Here is a 26369-nt window from a genome sequence, read left to right on the forward strand (position 1 = left end):
GCAAGTTAAAGAAGTATGGGCTGGATGAATGGACTTTAAGGTGGATAGAGAGCTGGCTAGATCGTTGGACTCAACGGGTAGTGATCAATGGCTCCATGTCTAGTTGGCAGCTGGTATCAAGCAGAGTGCCCCAAGGGTCGGTCCTGGGGCTGGTTTTGTTCAATATCTTCATTAACGATCTGGAGGATGGCGTGGATTGCACCATCAGCAAGTTTTCAGATGACACTAAATTGGGAGGAGTGGTAGATACGCTGGAGGGTAGGGATAGGATACTGAAGGACCTAGATAAATTAGAGGATTGGGCCAAAAGAAATCTGATGAGGTTCAACAAGGACAAGTGCAGAGTCCTGCACTTAGGAAAGAAGAATCCCATGCACTGCTCCAGACTAGGGACAGAGTGGCTAGGCAGCAGTTCTGCAGAAAAGGACCTACGGGTTACGGTGGATGAGAAGCTGTATATGAGTCAACAGTGTGCCCTTGTTGCCAAGAAGGCTAACGGCATTTTGGGCTGTATAAGTAGGAGCATTGCCACCTGATCGAGGGACGTGATCATTCCCCTCTATTCGGCATTAGTGAGGCCTCATCTGGAGTACTGTGTCATTTTGGGCCCCACACTACAAGGAGGATGTGGAAAAACTGGAAAGAGTCCAGCGGAGGGCAACAAAAATGATTAGGGGGCTGGGGCACATGATTTATGAGGAGAGGCCGAGAGAACTGGGATTATTTAGTCTGCAGAAGAAAAGAATGAGGAGGGATTTGATAGCTGCTTTCAACTACCTGAAAGGGGGTTCCAAAGAGATGGATCTAGACTATTCTCTGTGGTACCAGATGACAGAACAAGGAGTAATGGTCTCAAGTTGCAGTGGGGGAGGCTTAGGTTGGATATTAGGAAAAACTTTTTCACAAGGAGGGTGATGAAGCTCTGGAACGGGTTACCTAAGGAGGTGGTGGAATCTCCTTCCTTAGAGGATTTTAAGGTCAGGCTTGACAAAGCCTTGGCTGGGATGATTTAGTTGGGCATTAGGTCCTGCTTTGAGCAGGGGGTTGGACTAGATGACCTCCTGAGGTCCCTTCCAACCCTGATATTCTATGATTGGTCTTATGAGACCGTCTCCTTGGCACAGTCAACAGGGAAGAGCCCCTATTGAAGTACCTGCTCCAGAATGTGAAGCGGCAGTGCTGTTGGAGCCCAAGGGCAACCTCTGACCCTCTGAGGGCCTTGGGACCAAAGCAGGCCGCATGGCCTGTTCGAGCAGGCGCTGCTTTAGGCGAAGGTCCCGAGCCACTTGAGGCAGTTTATTAAAAACTGATCGGCAGATTGCGCAATGCTTCTTGACATGGGCCTTGCTACCGGGGATCACTTCTCCACATGAAAGACAATGTTTAAACCCCAGAAGGACATCACTGAGGCAACAGACTGGTAACACAAACTACTCTAACATTAAGAGTACTACTAACTATATACGAGAGAAAAAACTAAATTAGTTGAGAGGTTGAGACCACACGAAGCTCCGACTCCAGTCATGGGCAGTAAGAAGGAACTGAGGAAGGATCAGGACAGCATTGCCTCGTGTAGCCAGGACTATAACCACAAGGTGCAAGTGCCACCCCTCTACAGGTATTGCTGGGCAAATTTCTCCTGTTCTGATGTGCTGGGGAGAGACACACCTACATGGAATACATGGCTGCATCTACTCCAAGAAGAAGAAAGGGCTACAGCTTTAGATACACAGCATTGCCCATTAAGTGCTTACCTGGAGGAGAGACTACTGCATGTTGGTTCAAGTGAGGAGGAGTGCTATGCTCAGGTTGCTGGGGGAGATGGGGTGGCATCTCTGGCTGAGGAAGATGCATGATGGGCTGGGTGAAATGTGTGATAGTGTCAAACATGTTCCCTGGGAGCGGATGCTCCATGATGGGGACCTGTGCAGGTACGAAAGGAGGGGGAGAAGACTTCATCGGAGGCGGTGCTTGTTGAGGGACAGGCTGTGGAGGCAGTGGTTGCATCTGCTGCTGCTGCTGCTGCGCCTGCTGATGGTGGTGGTGGTGATGCTAGGGAAGACAAAAACTCATGAGATCAGCAGAACCACCTCATTTAAGTTTCCAGCCTTGTGTCATCTGGTATGCAGGGAGGCAGCTCAGAACAATTCCAGACATCAATAATGGAGGGACTGAGCCTGTGGTTGACTATAAGCTCCTGATCTAAAAGGGAGATCTAAATAAGAGTATTGTTTTAACAGCCTGTGTGCCCGGCCCAGCCCAACCTCTCTGATGATTCGGCGGTCAATGTATACTGAGGACGCTAATTCATAGGAATTCTCTCATGGCTCCAGGAGGGAGGCTTCTCCAAAACTCACCTTTTTTTGCTCTCTCCCAGAGTGCCCTTTCTTCTTCAATTTTGGTGCCATTTCTGTGGAGAAAGGAAGAAGGGATAATAAAAGGGTTAGCATCCAGGTGCTGCTCTTCCAGGAATCACTGACACAAATATGGGAGCAACTAATATTACTGATCTCAGTTACAAGTACAACACTTAAATCACAGGAAGAGTAGTGAAGTTTTGGTGCTCACTGCAAACTGCTCTCTCTGAAGCACTCACGAAGAACACATTTTCAGACACAAAAACAGGCAGCTTTTCCCTGATTTTACCTTTGGAACTTACTACAGATTCCTGAGGAAAGAAATTCAGTTTCCTTGGCTACATCTTTGTTCCTTCACAAAACCAGGAAGGATCAGAACTTTCAAAACATCAACTACAATGGTTTACAAAGAAATTTCTTCAAGACTTTGACCAACACTAATTCTTCGGCCACAGGCCTTTGGGACACCAAAGTGACAGACCATAAGAATTGGTTAGCCCTTGCCTACATTAGAGTTTCTTGGAAATCTCTCACCAGTGCAGTGCCACCGGTGGTAACCAAAGTGGGAGTTAGTGTGGATAGGACTCAGGGCGCTGCCAGAATATGTGTCATGGTGTCTTCTATACCCATTCTGACCAGTGTTAGAGAACGGTGGTAAAAATGCCAGTGGTCTACTGAAAATACTTCCATTGCTACCAATGGTGGAGCTGGAATGATAGAAAAATCTTTCAAATAGCCTATTAGAGATACAACCTGACAGGGCTGCAGAGAGCTGGCTGTGAAGCAAGTGTTTTCACAGCCCATTAGTTAGCTCAAGAGCACTTATTTGAACATTACAATGTCAGTGATGGAGAAGAGAAAATAAATAGACAGCAGCCATGACAGAATAGATGCAACACAGAAAACCATCCTTCCTCTCACACTGGAGAATTGTTACGAGTTTGCATCCAAGGGCCTCTTGCTGTTTAAACAAGAAAAGGGCTTAAACTCACCACTTTCTATCAGAGGTCATACTGGGAGTCAAACAGAAGAAACTTTCTTCTCCACCCTAAAACAAAACTGTCTGGGACTTTCAGCAGCTTTCACTACCAGTCAGCCTCTCTCCATTGGTGAAAATTTGTTATATATTAGAGCTTCCCAAGACTTCCTTTGCAGCTGACTTCAAAGTTTGTTAAATCAACAAAAATGAAAGGCACAATATTGACCATCTGGCTTAAATTTCCTCCCCTGGAGAATTCCAGCCAAACACCTGAATCAATTCCCTTGCTTGAATGTGTTCTACTTCATCATTATTTGGCACGCCCAGTGGTGTGGGGTTAAGACTCAAGCACTACCCCTGAACAGGGTTTAAAACAGCCTTGGCAAAATTCTAGTGGCCCATTCATGCCCCGGGTGTTTTTTTTTTTTTTTTTTTAATTGGTAAGTAAAGTATTCCTATTTTCACCACCGTGAATCCTCATGAGAGGGGACAGGCAAATATGGTAGAATTTGTACTTAGGCTGGTAAATTGAAGCCAGACTACATAATCACTTTTGTACCTTCCGGCCTTGGAATCTATGAAATGTTCATAATTTTGCAAGGCCAATACAAAGTCAAACCATTTTGTAGCAAAATTTAAGATCTTTAAGATCTCAGTACTATCTAGTAAGTATTCAGACCCCCTTCCTATGTATATCATGCTTCCTTCATATGTGTCTCTCATTATGAGTTTCCCTGTGGTATAAGGTAAATACAGCATAATTAAAGTATTCCTGGAGGTCCCTTCAGCTACCAGGGTCTATCATTACAGGGATTCCCTAAGCTTTTCAGGAAGCAATATTTTACCAGAGCAAGACCTCAAGTGTGTTGACAGACTCCCATTCAACTGTTCACATTTTCCATGGTTCAGGCTGTTTTTGTGACCACTAGGAACAGCCCAAGCTCAGCTGCAGGTCAGAACATGTCCAAGACTAGATGGAAGGTGGGTAGCAGAGCTCCTCATTACAGTATTGGGAGATGAAGCATCAACACCATTGGTTGGGGCCACTAGTCATTTGAGGACTACTGTACAAATCTGACACTTTGCCAGTCTAACTTGGTATGAATAATTACTTAACTAGGCCTTGACCCAGCAGAAGACATTTCAAAGAGCCAATAAAACCTCAGTAAGTTACATGCATTAAAGCTCATGTGCTAAACATCCATACAGAAGTGGCTGGAACAAAAAATAAACAATCCTTTGCACTTTTCCTCCGAGGCTCTCCAACCGTTTTACAAATGGGGCCAAGTATCATCATTCCCATTTTACAGATGGAGAATCTAAAACATGGAAGATTTAACGTTTCTCTTGAAACTGTACATGGTAGAGCTGAAAATTGGATCCCAGTCCAGTGCATTTTCCACTGGACTAAAATTGAAAAATGATTATGGTTAATCTGCTTGCAAACTTGTTTAAAAGAGTAGATTTTGACTTAAATATACAAAGCCATCTTAACCAGCCACATTGACGTTACTTTGCACAAAGGAGAAAGAGAGTGGTTGATGTTTTCTGCTATTAAGTGACTTGCCCCACATAGACTTTCCCCATCTGAGTCAAAAACCCAGGTAACCAAGAGAGAGGCTGAGAGAGAATTAATCACAGGAACACCACACCAATCAACTGAAGAGTCACCACTGAGCCACTGAAAGGCAAGAAGGGAACAGCAACATGTAGGTCTTCAGGAAAATCATGTTTTACAACTATTCACTGAGGTCTTTTCTGAGTTCCTACTCTATGACTGAGGGCAGAAAATAGAAGCCCCATACTAATCAGTAAACTAAAATAAAATTTACAGAAAAGTCGTCAAAATGACAGATGTCAGTCTCTGTAACAGTTAAGTATCTAAGAGACTAGTCTGCTTTACTGTGAGCCATACACTATGTGAGGGGCTTGCAAATGTGCTTTGGAGCCTGTAACTGCCACATTCTTATCTGATGCAAGTGTAATACATATAGCAAACAGAACCTGATTCACTTTGCTATAAACATTCTACTTGCTGATCCACTTTTACCTTGTCTGCATCACAAGAAACTTCCTACCATGCATACCAAACTAGGAGGAAACTGAATAAGCTGTGTGGCTGGAAAAAAAAAGTTACTGAAGGAACCAATATTTCTGTCATGTTCCATTTAATCAGAAGAAAAAATACCAATGGGAAGAAATCAAAGGATGGGATACAAACAAATGTGGGGGGTTCCAGGAAAGGAGGAGTTTTGTAAAAGGACACCACCACTTGAGGGGAAAGAGACAAGGAAAACTATGACATATTTGATCTTTGCAAATCAATGGGATTTGAGAGAATTCCTCTCGACAAGTTGCAGATTTGCTGCATAAGTACACAAGGAAGTTGCACTAGTAAACATTATCAGCGAAAAGGCAATTAAGCCAGTGTCACTCCTATGTGAATGGAACTGGAAATGGGAGATTATACAGACAGTCCCCAGTTTCAGGAGTCAGCCAAAAATGCCATGTTTAATATATAACATTTCTCATTTGTACTTTATGTCAGAGACCCCCTAGCTTTCTGGTTTCCATGCAGCTGATCAACATGTATGTGTTTTGCAATAGTAAAGGTGTGAAAAAGAGGGACTATCAGACATGTTATAAGGCTGTGTGCAAGTATTAACCCTGAAAAGCAGTTAAAAAGGTACCAAGTGGTGTCACTCTGACCTAGTTGCTTCTTTGTACAGGTGTTTGCTCTCACTCCTATATTCCTCAGAGGTGTGATGGCTAGCTTCTAACCAAGCTCCTCAGAAGCGGCACGTTTGCTTACTGGTGTGCATATTTCTTGTAATGATATTGTCTTTAGTTTAAACTGAATTATTGACAAACTATCACATGTTTAGCCAAGATACTGGACCACACTCTGCACGTAGGTAAGAGAAAATGGTTTGGTCTGGATTGACAGGAAACCCCATTCACTTTATAGTGCTCTGAGCAAACGGTTGTGCATCTCCTGGTTTGTTGGGATCAGCAGTTCTGTTTAATATTAGACTCACGGGTGTGACTCCGTGGGACTAAAGCAGCTATGGACACAGCTCCACTCCACAGCCAGCCACAGGACACTAACCTTCTGGCCATTTAACTAACCAGGAGGTCTCCAGAAATGCAAGAACAGGCAAACAAAAGACAAACATGGCCCAGAAAATCACTTTTCAGGTTTACTCTGAATAGTCACATCAGCTATTTGAGAGATAAAATTTTGCTGCTTTTTATTCTTATTAACCCTGCAGAGCCAACACAGCCACGGTTGACAGCTGCTGATTCTGTTCCATCTTGTGTATCTACAAAATCGCTTATTAAGTTCCGAATCAGTGTCACACCTATGGAAGCCCATGAAAGGCACCAAGGGCTCCGCATGGACTAAATCTGGTTCACAGAACCATTATGATGGTTCTCTTCATACCACATTTCAACTAAGCTTTGGCTCTTAGAGCCCAGGTTGAGATTTCAAGGCTGGTACTTAGAAAAAAAATGTCTACTTGTGCACACAGCACATCTGAGACAGAAATCCTCAAGACACAATAAATATGGGATTCCACGATGCCATTCTCACAAAGTCACTTTTCAGAGTAGAAACACTAAGATCAGAGCCCAGTTTCCAGTAAGTGAAGCCTCTGCTTACAATTAACTTATTCTATCAAATAGCTTTCCCCTCTGGAAGGTTCTAGAGTATCTTCCCCACTCACACAAGTTTTTTCAATTATTAATTAGTTACTTCCCCACACTTTCACTGAGGAAGGTGAAATACTCAATAAAATAGTATGCAATTATACACTTGGTAAAAATATTCTTTCCATTTTGAAATGACTTCTTAAAACTGCAATTCCATTATACAAAAGGTACATTTTCTGTAGCAAACCAAACACTTTATTTATTTTTATTTAAAAACAAAAATATAAAAAAAACTATACAGCTTGTTTTAAAAAAGATTGTGGTTACATTACTGTTAAATCAAAAAGCATGCAGATAAAAATATAAAAATAAACAGATTTGTATAAAGTAATTATTTGTAGATGATAAATGCTAATTGAAGTGCCTTAAAAGGAATCTGAATCAAAATGGCAATGACAGTCCATTCATTGTCAAATGCATTCTTACTTTCTAGGATTACAGCTTTGCTAGTAACATGCAGTTATACATTCCAGTAAAAATCAATCCCAGTTCCCAGCAGTTTATAGAAAAATAAAATACAACAGGAACAATCATGTGATTTGGAGAAAACATTTTAACAATGCTAAGAGACTGCAAGTAAAAACTTTACAAAATAGTTTCGGTTATAAAATAAACTTCCCTTGATAACATAGAGAACCTCCATACTACTCTGGTATTAGAGATGAGCTCAAAATGTGAATACTGTGTATAAGTGACTCATGGTTTCCAGACTGTGTTGTGGTGCTTTCTTGGCATTTTGCTGGAAGACAATTAAATCTAATTGCTTCCCTTCCCCTGTTGTGCAGGGAGAGCAGATCAACTCATTGTGGCTTCTATGCCACTGACACAGTCATGTAAGGCAGAAGGTGTTTCCTAAAAATGTGGCTAAAGAAAGTTGTTAGCAGTAGCAAGAGCACTAAAACCCAAGGTTCAAATTGGTCTTGGATAAGATGTATATCTAGCTTTACAGAAAAAGGGATACCTATACTCTAATGTGCTGGCATATCAGTTTATTGAATTTCTAATGGAACTATCACCTTAATAGAAAAATGCTGATGCAATATTTGTCAAATTATTACATTAAAAAACACTAGGGTTTTGAAGAAAAAACCCAACAACCCTAATCTTAACAGGGCAAAAGAACAGTGATTAAAAATAGTACTTAGCTTTTCTATGTATCACAGTACATAAACACATTAAGGCCTGGATCCTGCAATCAGTTATGCAAGTGAATAGTTTCTTAAAATAGGATTACACTCAAGTGCAGGTGCCTAGTGGACTTTGAAGCTCTGTCGGGTGCTTTACAAATATTAATTAGTTCTCCTTCCTCAATTCAGATGCAACCTGAATCAGCATGTTGTAAACTGACAAGGAGTGATGTATCAAGATGGTAATTCTTCAGTGGGCTCAAAACCAAAGCAAAGCACTTTTCCTGACCTCTCATTAGAAAATATGGAAACTATGTTTTAAAAAATGAACATCCCCAGTGAAAAGAATAAAGAGAAGAATATCCCATACCCAAACTCCCAACAAAAGAGTTTCTATTAAAACTCACCACATTAAAATAGAATATTAAGCCAAATTTTGTACAGTTATCAGAACAGTAAGGATGCAAATTTGATCAGTCATAGAGCCTTGACAGTTGAATTTCAATAGTCAACTCCCCAACTGCATAGTTCTCCGAGTAACTACTCAAGTGGTTTGCAGGACCATAGATACAGCAGTGCTCTTCTGCAAAGTCCCTTTACTGATGCTTAGGGCCCTACCAAATTTATGGCCACAAAAAAACTTGTCATGGACCGTGAAATCTGGTCTCCCCCCGTGAAATCTGATCTTTTGTGTGCTTTTACACTATAGTATACAGATTTCACAGGGGAGAGCAGCTTTTCTCAAATTGGGGGTCCTGACCCTACAATAACCTTGCAACCCCCCCCACCCCTTTTTGGGTCAGGACCTCTACAAGTACAACATCATAAAATTTCAGATTTAAATAGCTGAAATAATGAAATGTATTATTTTAAAAATCCTATGACCATGAAATTGACCAAAATGGACCCTGAATTTGGTAGGGTCCTACTGATGCTATTAGGAGTGTCCTTGATGATTAATATAAAGTTAATTCTAGATTCTACTGAGAGAAAATTAATCTCTTATTTTTTCTTCCCCCATTTGGTGTTTCCCAGGGAGGAGCTACAACAGATAGGAGGTAGTGAGCACTTTGAAACATTATCTGCACAGTAAGGTCTTGGCTACACTTGCAAGTTACAGCGCTGTAAAGCCTTCCCCCAGTGCTGTAACTCACTCCCCGTCCACACTGGCAGGGCACTTACAGCGCTGTATCTCCCTGGGTACACCGCTGCAGGTACTCCACATCTAGGAGAGGAATAACAGCTGCAGCAGAGATGGCTACGACTCACGGGTGTGAGTGTAAACACTTGCAGCGCTGTACTAATCACCTTGTCAAGTGGCCAATCCTCTCCATTGTTGTGACCAGCTGCAGGAATGCAGAAGTGCTGGTTTCAAAGCTCCTACCACAAAGAAAAGCAAACAGTTTGCAGCTTGCTTTGAGTGAGTAAATGAATGAACAGGGGGCCAGGAGTTCAGAATTTGCAAAACAGAGAGCTGACATGCTCCAAAAAGCACACTCTCCACCCACACTCCCTATCACAATCCACCCCCCCGTTTTGAAAAGCACATTGCAGCCACATGAATGCTGGGATAGCTGCCCATAATGCACCGCTCCCAATACAGCTGCAAATGTTGCAAGTGTGGCCACACCACTGCGCTGGCAGCTGGCAGTGTGGACAGTCTGCAGCGCTTTTCCCTACTCAGCTGTACGAAGACAGGTTTACCTCACAGCGCTGTACAGCTGCAAGTGTAGCCAAGGCCTAAGTTAAGACTACAGGGAATCAAGTTTCCTATTTCAGAACCCAAGGGCCAAATCACCTCTAGGAGTTTAGCAAAGTACGTTTATTCATATAGAGCCATATGAGGTATTGAAGGTACAACTGTATGAGGGGAATGGTGGCCTACTGAATTAGTACGCAGGTCAGCTGCTGTGTACAAGCTCTGCCAATCTGACACCTGGCATTCTGTTCACAAATCACTATGTGTGGATATGAATGCCTACTCAGATGCACCATTCAAACTACATCCTGAATGCAGGACACTAGGATAGAATATCCTAGTTCATCTACATTTCCTAGGTGCCAGATGATCAGGAACTTTGGGCATTAAGCCCACTAAATCTGAATTGGTAGATCCTCTCATCCTCTTTTTCTCACATGGGTGGGGAGTAAGTTTCTGCATAGAGGCCCCCCCCCCCCAAATCTAGATGCCCCCATTCTCTTACGTTTCTCAGTCACCACAGTATATCGACGTGGTTAAGGAGTTTGATTGTTGAAAAGGGCAGGGCTGTCAAACATGACTAAAAAGCTACCTGATGCTTGATAAAGACAAAACAGAAGCCAATTAAATTTAAATGGGTGAAGTACTGTTGAGGAGGGAAGTATTTTCCCTCCTCTGATTCATAAAGAAACAGGAAACTCTATTAAGGAACAGAATACAATTTAGCAGGGTCTGAAGTTTGAAAGGTCAGCCATTTAATCCATGCATAAAAATACATATTACAAACACAGGAAAAGTATCTTTCTTTTGCACAACTCACAGCTAAATTGGAGTTGACTCAAAATGTTCAACCCAAAAGTTTACCTCTGAGCTGAGCTACAGCATAGGAAGTTTCAGAACAAAAGCAAAATTTGCGAGAAAGCTGACACAAGTCAAGTTGAAACCTTAACTTTAGTGTTTGTTACCATGGAAATAATTTTAGTAGAATGGTTTCTACATATCAATGGTCTTGGAGACTTTTCAGGAGACATCTCAGGCTTGCTAGCTAAGGCATGAACACAAAATAATACTCAAGATCTTTAGATGAGGTATCACAATATTACTTCATTCATCAAAACTATGAAACATGAAACAATAGCTATGAAACATGGAGACCGAGTTCACCACAAGTATTGCCTCCCACATTCCCTTCCTCCTCCCAGTATGAATAAAACTGAGCTCTTTTGCTTCACTAAAGAGGTAAGAGGATACCTCAAGCCAGAAAGACCCAGCACTGCACCTCTAAAGATAATTTCTGACTTGTTAACATATATTTGTGTGTTCTGTGAGCTCTAGACACTCTCTGCCATAAAGATGCACCACTGTATACTACAGCTTGATCATTCATGACTGAATGATTAAGCTCAAAAGAACAGATATGCTTACAAAACTATTTGTATTCTGTAGAAAGAAGGTTGCTTACATGCAACCTCACCTAAGGCTGAAGATACAAAAACCATAATTGAAAGAGGCAATGGAATCTATTAGAAATTTCATGGTACTTGCATAGAAAGTCAGGAGGTAATAAAGTTACCAGCTAACTTGATGGTTGTGTTTAGTCTATATCACAAGTAGGTGTCTCCAGGATGAATTTCAATCTCATTACAATTCATAAAGATACTATCAAAACACAACTAAAATTAAACTGCACTAATCCTTTAATCCTGTACCTCTGTTTTCATAGATTATAAAACTAAGGGACCATTCTGTTCACCTGGTCCAATCTCCTGCAAAATATCCCCCAGTAATTTGTTTTCTCTACTAATATCAATCTTCGAGGTATTAAATCTTCCAGGGTTGATTTTCAATGTAAGTATAGTACTCATGATTAACAAGAATGCTTTATAAATTCTGTTTTAAATTCTAGATTAAGGATTAGCAACAGGTGGATTAAAGTGAGTGGAGCAAAATCAACCCAGAATGTAAGTAGCTTTTCAGAAATCTGGACTACAGAGATGAGTCAGGCAGCTGTAAGAGAGCACTGTATTAGTGCATTAAAACCTGTCTTTAGTGACTACGGAGAGTGAACTGCAGGAGACTGGAGCAGATGCGTAATTTCAGTATAACTAGTTATATAATGTGTACCTATTTTTCTTATATATTATAGAATTAACTGGTGTGTATTTTTACATGTATCAAAGTGCTTTATGATAAACCAAACCAAGATAAAATAACTTACAATTACAGTATTAAGATTTTTAGATTATTTAAAACTACATATATCTATTGCACAAAACACCAAGTACACCCACCAAACAGCAGCTCAGTGGGTAAAAAAAGGAAAAACAGAAACCAAGTTATTATAAAAGAGGAGCATAAGAAGCCAGATCTTATTACAAATTGAAGTGCAAAGATTATCAGTAAGATTTTAAATCTAATTTTCCACTTCACCAGTGCAGGTGTTTCCAAGATTCTCCTATCAGGATATATATTTTGCAACTTCTCCAGAATCGTATTGCTCATTTAAACATTACAGAGAGAGAAGCTCAAAGGATGGCCAACGACAGGGCTGTTACAGTAAAGGGTATCGTGAATTAACAATACATTAGTTACATAAGGTGTCAAATATACAATTCTAAAATGTTTAAACAATTACATTTCAATTCATGGGAAACTGTATTCTATATGTTAATAATTTACTATCCTGCAGTACAGGGACAACAAGGGCCCCTATATTTAATCAGAAAAGCAGGAGAAAGATTTAGCAAAACAAACATCACTGTAAATATTCTAGACCAGAAAAATTTAGTTTCTTTTTTTGGTAACAAAGTATTATCAAAACAAGTATATTCATTTGTACATATTCAAAGACTACTAAAAAATCTGGTGACTGTAGCTTTATTATGTGGCAGAAAGCTCAATAAAGAATACAAACTGCGCGCAGGGTTACTGGTTTTTAAAAACAATGTTTAAACTGAGAGAATTATAAACATATTATATGATTAATTTTGGAACAGAAAGTGAAAGATAAGAGTCAACAAGCTAAAACAAAACCAAAAATTGCATCCCAAGGAACATTTGCAATTTCAAAATAAATGTGAAGGGAAAGAAGGCTCACATACCACACATACATTGCACTATACCTAGAGGCAGAGTGCTGCCCAATGGCTCTAATGATAGCACTAAATCACTTAATGCCAACATTTTCAAAAACATCTGATTTCCAGTAGCCAACATGGGACACCCTGGCCACGATTTTCAGAGATGCTGGGCACCTATTGGGGCACCAATTCAAGTTAGAGCTGGGTGGGTGGGGGGGGGGTTGTGGGGGCACCTCGGCACCTGTGATAATCAAGTCCAAAATGGACACCCAAAAACAGAGGCAACCAAAATTAAGAGGCCAGTTTTGAACACACTGGCCCTGTCATCCCAAGACTGTCAAGATGGAATCAGACTAGGAGATATGAATATGTTTTGGGAAGAGCAATTTTACAGTCAGTTGTTATAGTTTTATGGAACAGAGAACATTAGAGAAAAAAGCTCAGTCACGTTTAGCACTCCACCAAGGAAGTGCAGTTATGGTACACAGTGGAGTACACTGGAGGCACTAATGTGACTTATGTCGCAAAGTTGAGCAAACTGTCATCTTACAGATTTCCATACCATACACCACATAAAACTTATAAAGAACTAAGGTTTTAATTAAGCTCTGCCTAATGACAGCTTACTCAAAATACAAAAACTATAAAGCAATTCATTCTTAAGGATAAAGTGCTCTATGGCAGAAGAACAGAAGAGGTCTGCTCCCTCAGCCAATCACAATCCAAGAGGTCAATTACAGGCCAATGAGCAAGTGAAGCTCAATTTCACTCAGATCCACTCAATCAAATGAATCAGGTTCCACTGCCTCATTCTCAGGAAGATTATGAAAAACATTTAACTTAGAAATGGTTTTGTCTGGATCATGCACACTTGCCATGGAAAAAAGACAGATGAGAACGTACGTTCTGTTTTTAGCATATTGTGGCATCTTAGGGTTTGTCTACACACAGAATTTGCACTGATTTAACTATAGTAGTATAGCCAAATAGTAGTACAAAAACTTCATAACCCAGGCCAAGATATCCATAACTGTGCTTTTGCAGACAACTGCATCACACTGGCAATAAATTTCTGGGGCAAAGAGGAACAATACTTTTTTCATTCCCGTGTCTCAGACCTGAATGAGCAAAGAGTCATGCAAGAAAGACCAGAGAACTTGATTTCTAAACAAGTTTTTCACAGAAGCTTTGGCAGGCCTAAGTCTGCATTAGTCAAATAAAGCCACTGAAATACAACAATTGTACAACAACAGTCTATGGCTTGAGTGTAAATGTGGCAGCTCTGCCTCAAGACTTATCTAGTAGCAAGAGACCATTTTCTTCTAACATTCTCGTCCGCTAACACACACTATGAGGACAGCACTCATGAACACTGAAAGTTATATTTTGACCAGTATTAAATATAATTTCCTCTAAAGAACTATCGTCAGGAGTTCCTTTCAAAAAACTGAATTTAACTTAAAAATATGCTTGACAATATAATGCAACCTAAATGTGTTATATTTAACTACAGTTTAGTGCAGATTTTCCCCCCCAAAGAAAATACAGGCTTAAAATCAGAGTGTTTGTAGGAAGTGTCATCAGTAAGCATCCAAAGCAACTCCTATAAATACTAATCTCTGCTGATTTTGGGGAGGGGCAGAAAAGCAGAGGCGAGTATTTAGCATACATGTGGGGCTTGTTTTGAAGTTTTAGAGCAGTATGCATTCAGCACCTGTGCTCTTAGGCCTCTCCAAACCCAATGGCAGGCCTGAAAATGTATTACTTCAGTCACAGAATTTCTTAAATTACAAGTGCATTTTTATTTATTTTTACTCCTGTTTGCACTTCAGAGTCAATCCAGCTATAGAAGTGGAAGCAGGACTCTTTTCTACCTCATACATCTTCATCAGACATAGTTAACTACGTTAAAGTTGCAGAAACTTTATTACTGGTGATTTATGTGCCAGAAAGAACCCAGCTTAACTTTCAGAACCCACACAGAGCTGGCAGTTCGAGAAAGAGTAACTCGAATTCTTAGCTATACAGCTTTGCTCACTTTGACACACATGAATGCCACTTTAAGAAAGTGAAGTGTGGTTCTTCTCCTATTTCAGAAGTGCAAAACACCCTCAGCTTAACATGCCTAAATCACAAATTCTGAGGGCGTATCAGCTGAGAATAGAAAAGCTATACAAAGTCATTACTGCTCACTAAATTCATCCTACTTTTCCTGAAGAGAATTGTTTCATGCCATTGTTTTTATTTTTTATACATAAACCCACATTTCCTCAGCTGTTGTTCAGCAAAATGCCCTGGTGCAGAAGTGTTCCTGGTGAGAACACTTACACTCCCCAAGAGCAAACTGAAAAGAGAAGGGGTCTTTTTAAAAATATGTAATTACATCACTGGCCCGATAGAAAGTATCTGGGCATATGTTACAGGTTGGCTCTCCCACAGCAAGGAAGAAAAGCAATAAAATCTTATAATCTTGGGAAGTGCAAGATGCCATACCCCCATTTCCAAGTTTCATATGTCGGGTCCAATACAGGCAACTGCAACATGCAGGATCTACACTGTGTGTACTGTTTTAATTACAAAGACAAAAAAATTAAAGACCAAGCCAGTACTGAAAACATATTTATTTATACAGAAGACAGGTATAGGACTGAGTCTTTAAATAAGCTGCATCTAACCTGTTTCTGAATCTTCACTGTCGGAGGAGCTGGATTCACTGGTGCTCTCAGACTCTGAGGAGGAGAACCCCTTCATTTTAGAGGAACCAGCAATTACATCCACTTTCTCTGCTGCAACAAGATAATAGTACAATATTGTCAAAGGATGACAAAAATAACCCAGAATCCAGTCTTGTGCTGTATGGTCCTCCTGTAATCAACAACGCCCGTAATAGGGCTGCTTGTATGCTGATGCTCTATAGTTGGGGTCATAAGTAGCTTAACTAAGTAAAGTACTATTGCAATGGGCACAGCAAACTCACTGCCCTGTTCCCATGTTCCTTCCTAGTCCTGAACTTTACAAACTAGGGCAGAAATGAAGAGTTTGCCCTACTGTTCCCAATTCCCTAATGAGGTAACAAATACAACTTTTGCCTAAATAACCCATAAACATGCATGTATCAGATTCTTGCAGAAGGAAAGTGTGCTAGAAATGTTCACACACATATTATTTACTGACTAGATTATACTGACCCATAATTAATGCATAGTATTTTTTTTAAAATAATGCTATTGACCCAATGAATTATAATGGGTCCAAAACTGCATATATTCAATCCTGCACATGACCCAATCCTTCTGCAATCTCTGTTAGAGAAGGCTTTTCATGCATATGCAGCATTTGACATTTACACTTCAAGCTCTAGGCTATTTTTCTTTCCAAAACACCAAATAAGCTTACAAGTGATGCTTAGGCCAGCAGCACATAGGGCAATTTCACATCTTCTTATGGCTTGCTGAATTCCAAACGTAAAGGTTTTATTTGGATATATCAGTACAAAGAAAAGCACGGGAATGGGTTATTGGAGAATTCTGCAAACTCCCCTCTACGTGCACAGTCACTTTTGATTCTGTAAGAGGCTTTATTCAACTTTAAAATGCTTTTCTAAGCATTAACCATATATTAAAAACTAAAACAAAATCCAAAAACAGCTCCAAAAACTGGTGGAAAGAATCCAGGATGGCAGCCCCAGTGTAGTGAGTCTCATGCCTGGGACAATCCAAAATCCAGGCCTATACATGTGCCAACTGTTTCACAGGATGGCGCCCCAGTTTGGCATGAGAGCATTCTTTCTGTGAGAAGAGGTGCTTTGGGGCTTTTTTGGCACACTGAAGGTGAGTTTGCAGCCCAGAGCAAATACTGTTGTACAATAAAAGAAAGCTAAATGGTTTTACAAGGAAAGTTTGCATGAGATTGAAACAGCATGTAATATTCCATTTAGCTGGCAGTATGATGTGTCCCTTGTATCAAGTGTTTGGAGTGAAGAAAATATTTACATTAGAGATCAAAGTACAGGGATATTAAGATAAAGTGAGCCCTAAATCACAAGCCATTGAGTTAAAGTCCAGTGGTAAGATTTAACACACATGCTGTTGTGCCATTAATCTATCTTTTGATAGAAAAGTAGTAGTTTTGAAATGAGTTCTTCTCTTCCCTGGCATGAGGATATAAATACCTATATACACAGTATGTGCATCATCTCTCTCTACATATGTGTGTCTGTGTGTGTGTGTGCGCGCCTCTCTCTCTCACAAGATTTGCACTACATCGCTGGAATGTGAAGTAAACTGCTTTGAGGATGAAAGGTACCTTGAGGTTTCCTCTTCTTCCGTAAACATGATGTTACATATCTCTCCAACTCCCGCAATGTGGATGGCTTTAATGTCTCAAAGTCAATTTCAATCTCATCAGGATTGGAGTTTTTAAGCGAGGGTTCTCTTGACTGGATGATATGGACAACTCGGCCCAGTTTCTCACCAGGGAGTTTATTAATGTCCAGGCTCAGCTGCCTCTTTTCCTCATAGGACATTGGCTTACACTTGTCCTCCTCCTCAGACTCGTAGACAGGAGGGGGTTTGCTGTTCTTCACCGTCACAGGCTCCTTCTTACTACTTAGGAATAATTATAAAACATTATTATAGAAACAACAAATTCGTGAGGCGTTTAAAAAGCAGCAGCTTGATATTAATGTCTTAAATGTAACATTGATTACATTACACTCTAATTAAAAATGATCAAAGTTGTTTATTTTCAGGAGGCTATTAAGAGTACAATTGGAATGGGTGGGTAAGAGGGCAGAGAGAACAGAACGTGACAGATAGGCACTCTTTGGTGACATTCATTTTCAGCATTAAATATATGGATCCCTCTTACGATTTCTGACTTCCTGATCTATATGTGCGTGTGGGAGAGGAGGGGAAGCAAGAAGCAGCAGGCATAAAAAACAAACAAAAAACTGTCCTCAGAATAAGTAACGATCTGTTAGAGACTTCATATACTAGGGTTGTGGTTTTATTCTGAGAATACAGAAATTAGACTATCACTGATTTTGAGAAACCAGGTTTGTAGTTATAAAAAGGATGTGTATCTAACTGAAGAGGTCACACTTCAGCCAGATTCATAGCACCTCAGCGTTAACACAGAATGCACAGCCTATGTAGCAAAAGGATTACCAATGAAATTAGAGAAGTACGAGATCTATTAGGCCACAGTCAGTTCAGTTCCCTGGGAAGAATTTACAATTGAGCTCTACAGTACATTGTCTAGTATTTTATCCAGCCTCAATGCCCTAAATGGGGGATGGGGGTAGGGGATGAGAAATGGGCTCATATCCCTTACTTTTGACAATTTTGCAGCCTAATCAAGCTCACTGCAAGCAGTTTCTACTTATATGCAAACTACATTTTCCCCTTTCTTCATTTCATCCCATTACCCGAAGTTATGATGCTTTGTTGCACTGTAAATAGTTCCTCCCCCTGGCTGGGGGTTATGCCCTTGAAATACTTGGATATTTTACCTCTGCTGAGTTGTCACTTACCCAACTGTAAATATCTAGCTCATAACCTTTTCCCTGATAAGCCAATCCCTCCAGCACCCACGAGGGGAAGATAGATGAAATCTAAAAAACTCCAGGATCTGGGATTCAATGTCACAGTGACAATATGCAGAGGAACAAAAATTAATTCTCTATCATATCTCATACTGGATACTAATGGCAGCCCCACAAGCCAGACATAGAAGCACAGGGGTGCATGAGTGAAAACAAGTACTGTCACACTGAGGCACAACTGATTGGGGGCTGCACCAACACGTGTTCCTGGAACTGATACTATCAATGCCAAGGCCCTTACAGAAGGGAGAAACCCCAGAGGGAGCCATCACTACACCACAGGCACTAGGGGTTACTGTTCGAAGTAATCCTGAATGCAAGAAGGTTGTCTCTAACTCTCTATTGTTCCTCAGTGCAGTAAAATACAAAAACTGCAAGATATGACAGACACAAAGCTGACCTTGAGTTACTGCTGTTGCTATTATTTTTCTTGGCCTTCTTGAGTGGTGGTTCCTTGGTTTTACTTTTCTTATTCTCCTCTACTTCTTCCTTCTTTTTGTGCTTCTCTTTTTTCTTTTCTTTCTTGTCTTTCTCCTTTTTCTTTGGTTTGCTCTGCTGTGGCTGGGACAGGGCAGCGAGCTGTTCATGCACTGCTTTAAGCTAAGAGGCAGACACACAAAGATCAAGATACTTTCGTTCTGCATCACCTCCACTCCCATATTCATTCCTTTCTTCTCCTTTCTGGCCTGGCTACTCTCACTTGCTTTCATCTCTTTGAATATTAAGTGGGTCAGTTCTAGATGCTTTTTATTGTACACTGATTTTTTTTTCATTATACTTTAAAGCACCCTGACCCGCTTGACAGGGGGTAGGAAGTTTTTATAAAGTTACTACTCTCCTCACCTTTCGGCCAAAAACAGACTGCCCACTTCCTCTGCGCCAGCTGGACACTAAATGCTATTGACAATGAATGATTTAATGGACGAGGAGGGCCTGTGAGGCTACAATGATTCAGATGGAGCACTGCCTGTATTCGGGGCTGCACCTCCCTATCAGAGGTGGTGGCTACAGGTCCCATTTTATAAGTTCACGTGCCACACTTTAGTCTTAAGTTAAGCCAGCCCAAACCTGTATTCTATCCATTCAAATGACGCTACCTAACTCAAGGCAATGTATAGTGTGCTGCTGTGATTTTTTTGAACATTATATGTGTACTAATAGAACATAATCAAATGTTTTGAAAGACACCACAATATTTATTAATACTTTTCCCATTAAGCCCTTTCAACGACAGATGTCAGAGCACTTTACAATTGAGCTTCACAGCCCCTGGGAAGCTGGTAGCTCATTTTATAGATGGATAAACTAAGGCAAAGGGCTAAAGCAAATTGCCCAAGGTCACCCAAGTCAGTAGAAGAGTTGAGAATGCCTGACTCCTAGTTCCCCCTGCTCTAGCCCCTAGACCCGCAGAACACATTACCTGTTCCTGGAGTTCTGCTAGTCGCTGAGCTCGTTCTTCCTCAGAATCATCTGATGAGCTATCGCTATCGGAGGAGCTATCACTGCTGCTATCGCTGGACGAAGGGGGGGCCACCTTGGTTGGGGGTGGCACCACTACTGGAGAGGAGGCTGGAATCATGGGTTCTTCAGGTTCATCTGGCATTTTAGCAAAGCGCATCTCAAAAACATCCTGGGGGAGAAAAAAACATTGAAAAATAATGCTAGGTTTGCAAGTACTATACAAATACACATTTACAAGCAGCTCAGCATGTAATAATGATTATTATTCAAGCAACATAAGCCCCTGACAAACACAGACAAGCCTTCCTCCTTGAAGGAATGAAGGGAGGACAGACTAAGATTCAATATATGTTCTGTACAGGCTTGGCAGAATTCAACTTCTGATATCAATGTTTATTTTTAAGCATTTTTTGTCCATTTAATTTTTCACAGTTGCAAAAAATTACAAGTTTTAAAACTTTTTTTTTTTCTACTTATCTATTTAAATGTCCACAGTCGCAGGGCAGCATGGGGTGGTCAGTCAATTATTTAATGACCGCAGATGTAGAGATTCAAAAAGTTAAAGCTTTATTACCATTAAAATACAAATTGCCAATATCACATATACAAACAAAGTAAATATCCTTAAATCAAACAGTTCTCAAGCAGCATTTTTCTTGCTTTGCTTATCTGTAACTTTCTATTACTGCTAGAAATATTCAGTTTGTGTGTGTATAGTGAAATTGAGGTTTACTGACATTTACCGATAAAAATCTGATCCTTCAAAGCCTACTTATGTAACTAAATAAGGTAAGAGTGCTGAATTGATGATACTATCTACACAATAAATACTAAGGTGCAGGATGATCAAACCTACTAAAACAGCAGAACAGCTCTATGGATTAGCAAAAAGAAACGTTGATTGTCCAATTCAGGGCAGAAACTTCCTTACTTATTAAAAGACAAAGTTCAGAGGGCGCAAACAATTCCTCAAAATTACTTCTAAAGAATAGAATTCAATGTTTTAGCTTCCTTAATTAAAAATAACTTTGAGGCAGCTTAAAGCTTACTACGCTACTATACTACTTCTCTGTTCACTCCTTAACTGATATTTTCAACAAAATTAAAGTCAAAGGGTAAACTTGAGATTTGGAGGATATGGTAGACTGCAGTCCTAAAGAAAAATTACAACTATGCTTGCAGAGTCAAGACCTTAATACAAAACCCAGTACAGAGATATACTGAAATGTTGAAAAAAAATCCCCTTACAGAATGGCTAATACTAAATCTGAACAACCAGATGACATGGTTCAATGTGGACATAGGTGCTGAACGGCTGCATTTTATCTCCATTGTTGTTTGGCATTGCAAAAGACTGGATAACAAAATGCATTAGCAACACAAACACCAGAACAGCATGGGCAGATGGAAAATGCCTAGAAGACCTAGACTTTGCTGATACTGCACTACTGAGTGAGGCCCATAAAAACTTATTAAGACAGACAACTTGGCAAAAATAACACGCTAAGCAAGTTATAAGGCTAAAATATCAAAAAAGTAAAACAGTTCATCCACCTGGGCAGCACCGTTAGCCAACAGAGACCTCAAGAAGGAAGTGACATCAAGAACAGAGCATACACTAAACTCAACCACCTATGGAAATCAGAACAAAACAGTGCCAGAACAAAACAATTTTCAATTAAAAAGTAATCTCGGTGCTAACACACGGCTGCGAGAGCTGGAGAGCTACTAAAATGTTAGTCAGAAAACCAGACACCTTCGAAAGTAAGTGCCTATGAAAGATTCTGGGCATTGGTTGGAAAAAATCCCCAGTGAAGAGATCTGAGAAATCACTAACCAGCAGCTCATTTCCACCAGAATCAGAAGAAAGCACGTGACATATCTGAAGCATGTACTGCAGATGCCAACATATACCCCCATGTGAAGCTGCCAAGTGGAAATGAAAGCACCCAAGAGAAATCTTAGGAACCCCCTTTAGTAGTGAGGGCAGAATAGTTGATCTCAACACCACAGAGCTAATGGGGAGCAGCAGCAAAGGACTGGTTTCTGCCTTCTGCACCAACATTGGCATGGAAAGGATGTAAAAAGACCTTTACCAATGCTACTTCTCGTACAGACTATCTGTAAAGATTTGTCCAGGGGGAGGTATTCCTCCATCCTGCTTTTGTGGTTAAATAATTTTAGCTTCTCTGAAGTCTTATTGTGTTCTTTAAAACCCTGGCAGGCTCTCCACCTGCTCTACAGTACTGGGTTGCTTAGAGTATGGTCGGAAAGGAAACTATGTAAAAAGGGCATCTTCTTACTCGACAGGTCTCTTCCCTGTGCATAATACGTAAGGTTAAGATTTTGTCACTTTTACTAAAAATAACAGTCAGGTTGTGGGCAATAAGCAAAAATTCACAGGAGCCATGACCTCTCTGTGACGTTTACTTAAAATAACGGGGCGGGGGGAGAGGCAGCTGCTGGGGGTGGTATGACAGCTGGAGCCCCATGGGGGACTGACAGCCTGAGCCCCATTGCCACAGGGATGGGGGGCACAGCCCTGGCTCCAGACACGAGTGGGTGGGGGCGGAGGAGATAGCCATGGCTCCAGCTGCAGGGGAGTGGTGCACAGCCCTGGGTGAATCCTAGAATATCAGGGTTGGAAGGGACCTTAGGAGGTCATCTAGTCCAACCCCTTGCTCAAGGCAGGACCAATTCCCAACTAAATCATCCCAGCTAAGGCTTTGTCAAGACTGACCTTAAAAACCTCTAAGGAAGGAGATTCCACCACCTCCCTAGGTAACCCATTCCAGTGCTTCACCACCCTCCTAGTGAACAGGGTGAAGTTAAAGAAGTCAAGAAGGCCTGGTAAAGTCACAGAATTCATGACTTCCATGACCTCTGTGACTAAATTGTATCCTCAGGAATATATATTGCATCCACTTTAGTGCCAAAATAAGATTTTAATATTGACATTAGTCTTGCAGAGCCAATGGGAGGGAGAAATGGATTTTACCCTGGGTCAGTCATTATCCTCTGAATTGTTAAACAAGTTCCGGTGCAGAATCTTTCTTGCTGACAAATTATATTCAGATATAACCCAAGTTGATTCTCAGATCCCGGATAGTAGGGCTGGCAATTAGAAACACCATCTTTTTACAGGTAAGGCAAATGAGAGAGAGACACAACGCTATCTGAACTAAATTCTCAGAGCACATCCTAACTGCTCAGTCAGGTAAATAGTGCCTGGGATTTAGTTTTTAAATAAGGCAAATGTAAAAAAGCTCTTCATGGTACAGAGGAGTCCCAAACGCCAACATTTAGTTACTGTGACATGCCAAAGCACCATCCCCACCTAGAGCAAAGGCAGCTGGGGAAACAAGTTAGTCTAACAACAGAAGAGTCCATTTTAAATATTCGCTAACCCATTTATCATTCAATATGTAAAAACTAAAGCATGACTCTTTAAAAGGTTTATATTTAAAAAATGTAAAAACACGTTTATGGTGAAAAGCCACATAAATGCTACCAATCATAATATTAAATCTGTATTTGTCAGTTAAGCATGCACTGCTCAGTCATCTCTGCTCAGTCATATTTTTGCATGTTACAAGCAATCTGTGGCTTGTGCCTCAGAACAATTAAGGGGGTAATTCTGCCTGATTGATATGCAGTCATTTTGCTCACATATGGCCTACCTGACTTAGTTATTTAAACATACATTTAAAAGGAAATAACTAGGAGTGGACCACATTACCATGACATCAAGGTTAAAGGCCCAAATCCAGGACTTTACTGTAAAAGTCTAGCTACCTTTCTGATATTTTACTTATAATTTCAGAATGCTGAATGCATTAGCTGCCTGGAGACAAACGAGGCTATTAGAAATATAAGGCTGTACCATTTAAATAATTTCCCCAAGATCTGCAATCTGTCTGGAAACTGGACTTTAACCACAATACCCTTGAAGGAAACAATAGGGACAGGGGAGAAATAGTTTAAAAATTGTATTATTTTTTGTTTGTTTTTAAGACAAGTGCTCTTTGCATGCTGAAATTTTCTGTGCCAAGTTATACCCTGTACTAACACTTTATTCAGCACAGACAGTTTAAAACAAGAATTATGCAAATACCCTCTTAACAGTACCATGGCAGTGACTGCTGTCTGCCCTCCTTCTTTGCAAAGGTACAAGCTCCGTTTCCTAAAGACACTGATTACATCATAACCAGCTGGCTACAGAAAGCAAACACCACCTCAATTACATTTATCACTTGACCAAGCAACTTGCAATTATACTTTAGTGTGAACCAGGGCGCAGAGTCACCTTTAAGTGAAACACTGACTTAAATCAATGATATGGCAACTGTAAACGGAGAACATTTAAGAGTCTGATATGAAAGCCTAAAAGTATTTTTCCAACATCTGTCCATTTTGTTTGTTTGAATGTTTAACTGCAAAGTTTTTTTCCCTGGAAGATTCCAAAAGACGACATAACCAATGACATAGGATTTTAGCAACACTTGAAACACTCACCATTATCCTTAAGTGGTTGAAAAAACTGAACTTTAGAGACATTAATTTTCTCTCTCACAAACCTTACGCTGTCTCCCATTGTGAACTCTCTCACTCTAGCAGAGAGACCAAGATGACCACATCTCAGCTTTCTGACTCTTAAGAGGAACAGTTTTGTTTATATGTATTTTCAAGAGCCATAGCCCTTTTACTTTTAAAATCAGATAAACAAGTTTTTTACTTATCAAAACCTTTGTGATTCACATTTGAATCCCTTTCATAGAAAGAGTGCAGGATTTTACAAATAAAACGTAACTTGTGAATAATTTAGATCTGAAGAAAATAAGGGACTTTGTTCATATAACTGCAGCTCTTCTCTTCAACTATATTTATATAAAGAAAGAGTAAATGTGGGTAAAACAAAAATACAATGGTTAGAAACGAAGTTTTGAAATGATAAATATGAAGAACAGCCCTAATTAACTGCTGCTAAAAAAACAAAACAAAAAAAAGCGGTTGGGGGGGGGGGGGGGGGGGGGGGAGAGGGAGCGCACAAGTTCTCATCTTTCTCCATGACACACTTCTGCTGTCAGGATTTTCAGTACCATCCCTCTATCAAGTTTTGAATGCATTTAAAAGAATGAGGCAAAAATTCACCTTCTGCCTGGAAGTTCAACATTTAACCTAGAGAGGTTGTTTTGTGTATGTAAGAGTTTCTCTCTTAACTCTACTGTGTATACAATTTAGATTAGAAACTCTTTAGCACAGGGCACACGTCTGCTCATCATGGTGCTACGCATACTGTTGGTATGAAAATAAATATTTACCCATGTATTTACGTAACTCATTTTAATCACTCACCAAATAAAATATGCTGCAGTATAAAAATTACTATTTAAATATGAAACTATTTTAACACACAGTTAAATAAAATAAATCAATAACCTCATTTCACAAATCAGCTATTAAGCATTATCAAAAATATTTACACAAGAGACTAATGATTCCTTTGAGCAACAAACATTTAACAGGACTTTTTAAATAAAGAAACTGAACACAAAACCTACATGCTTTTCCTTCTCCTTTGTCCTCCCTTAGAGTACAGGCAAAGGATCACAGATACGAACTTTGTACTGACTTATATACTAGTCTACTTTGGCTCTTGTATCACACCTGTCACTATGACTTGAATGAAATCCTTTCTTGAAACCTTCCTACACTTTTAATTCAGTCGCACCCATCTCTGAACTCTCATCAGTCTTGGCCTCAAGAACTTGTATCTGTATGATTTTTTCTCTATATGCTTTTTGTAAATCAAAGTAATTATAGCACCATTTGCCTTCCCATAGACTTTGTATACACTAGATTTTTTGCCAAAATATTCTCTGTTGCTACCTCCAGTTCAGCTTCTCAACTTGGTAGCAATGGTAAGTGCACTAGTGCACAGGTAACTCCAGGTGTGCATTTACATTTTAACTACCGTATCATCTAACTTTGCTTACAGAAGGTCTAAGAAGATGCAGTGGGGTAGACTGTAGGCTCTTGAGGGGCAGGGACTGCCATTTATTGTGTGTGGATATCTATCACATTAGGGACCCAATCTGTTGACCTTTAAACACTACCGTAATACAAATTTTGATCAATCATATCATAGGTGGCCACCTAAAGCCCTGTCTGCCCTAACAAGTAGCACGGTTACTGGCAAGTTTTTGGCAAAAAAAGCCTCGTGCAGACAAGGCTCTAAAGTTCCTGAAGTGCTTCACAAGCTTTACTAATCAGACAACCTTCCCACCACAAAAACAAATTGCCTCTGCATCTGAGGTGTTTAACAATGAAAAGCAACACTTTCACAG

The 26369-nt window shown here is 40.2% G+C and overlaps 1 protein-coding gene across 7 annotated transcripts in view; it reads right to left on the minus strand.

Annotated features, from left to right (window-relative positions):
• The window catches only part of BRD4 (bromodomain containing 4), a 193991-nt gene that overhangs the window by 30599 nt on the left and 137023 nt on the right, over positions 1-26369 (minus strand). For 5 of the 7 annotated variants that reach the window (XM_034793552.1, XM_034793557.1, XM_034793555.1 and 2 more), the window contains 6 exons: positions 19982-20191; positions 18962-19161; positions 17262-17563; positions 15632-15742; positions 2358-2410; positions 1755-2052 (listed from right to left, as the gene is read on the minus strand). In XM_034793552.1, the coding sequence (XP_034649443.1) occupies positions 1755-2052; positions 2358-2410; positions 15632-15742; positions 17262-17563; positions 18962-19161; positions 19982-20191 (1174 nt within the window). The remainder of the gene's footprint in view (positions 1-1754; positions 2053-2357; positions 2411-15631; positions 15743-17261; positions 17564-18961; positions 19162-19981; positions 20192-26369) is intronic. The other 2 variants (XM_034793554.1, XM_034793556.1) reach the window with 1 other exon arrangement.

Source organism: Trachemys scripta, chromosome 17 (genome assembly GCF_013100865.1).
Source record: "Trachemys scripta elegans isolate TJP31775 chromosome 17, CAS_Tse_1.0, whole genome shotgun sequence".
NCBI lineage: Eukaryota > Metazoa > Chordata > Testudines > Emydidae > Trachemys > Trachemys scripta.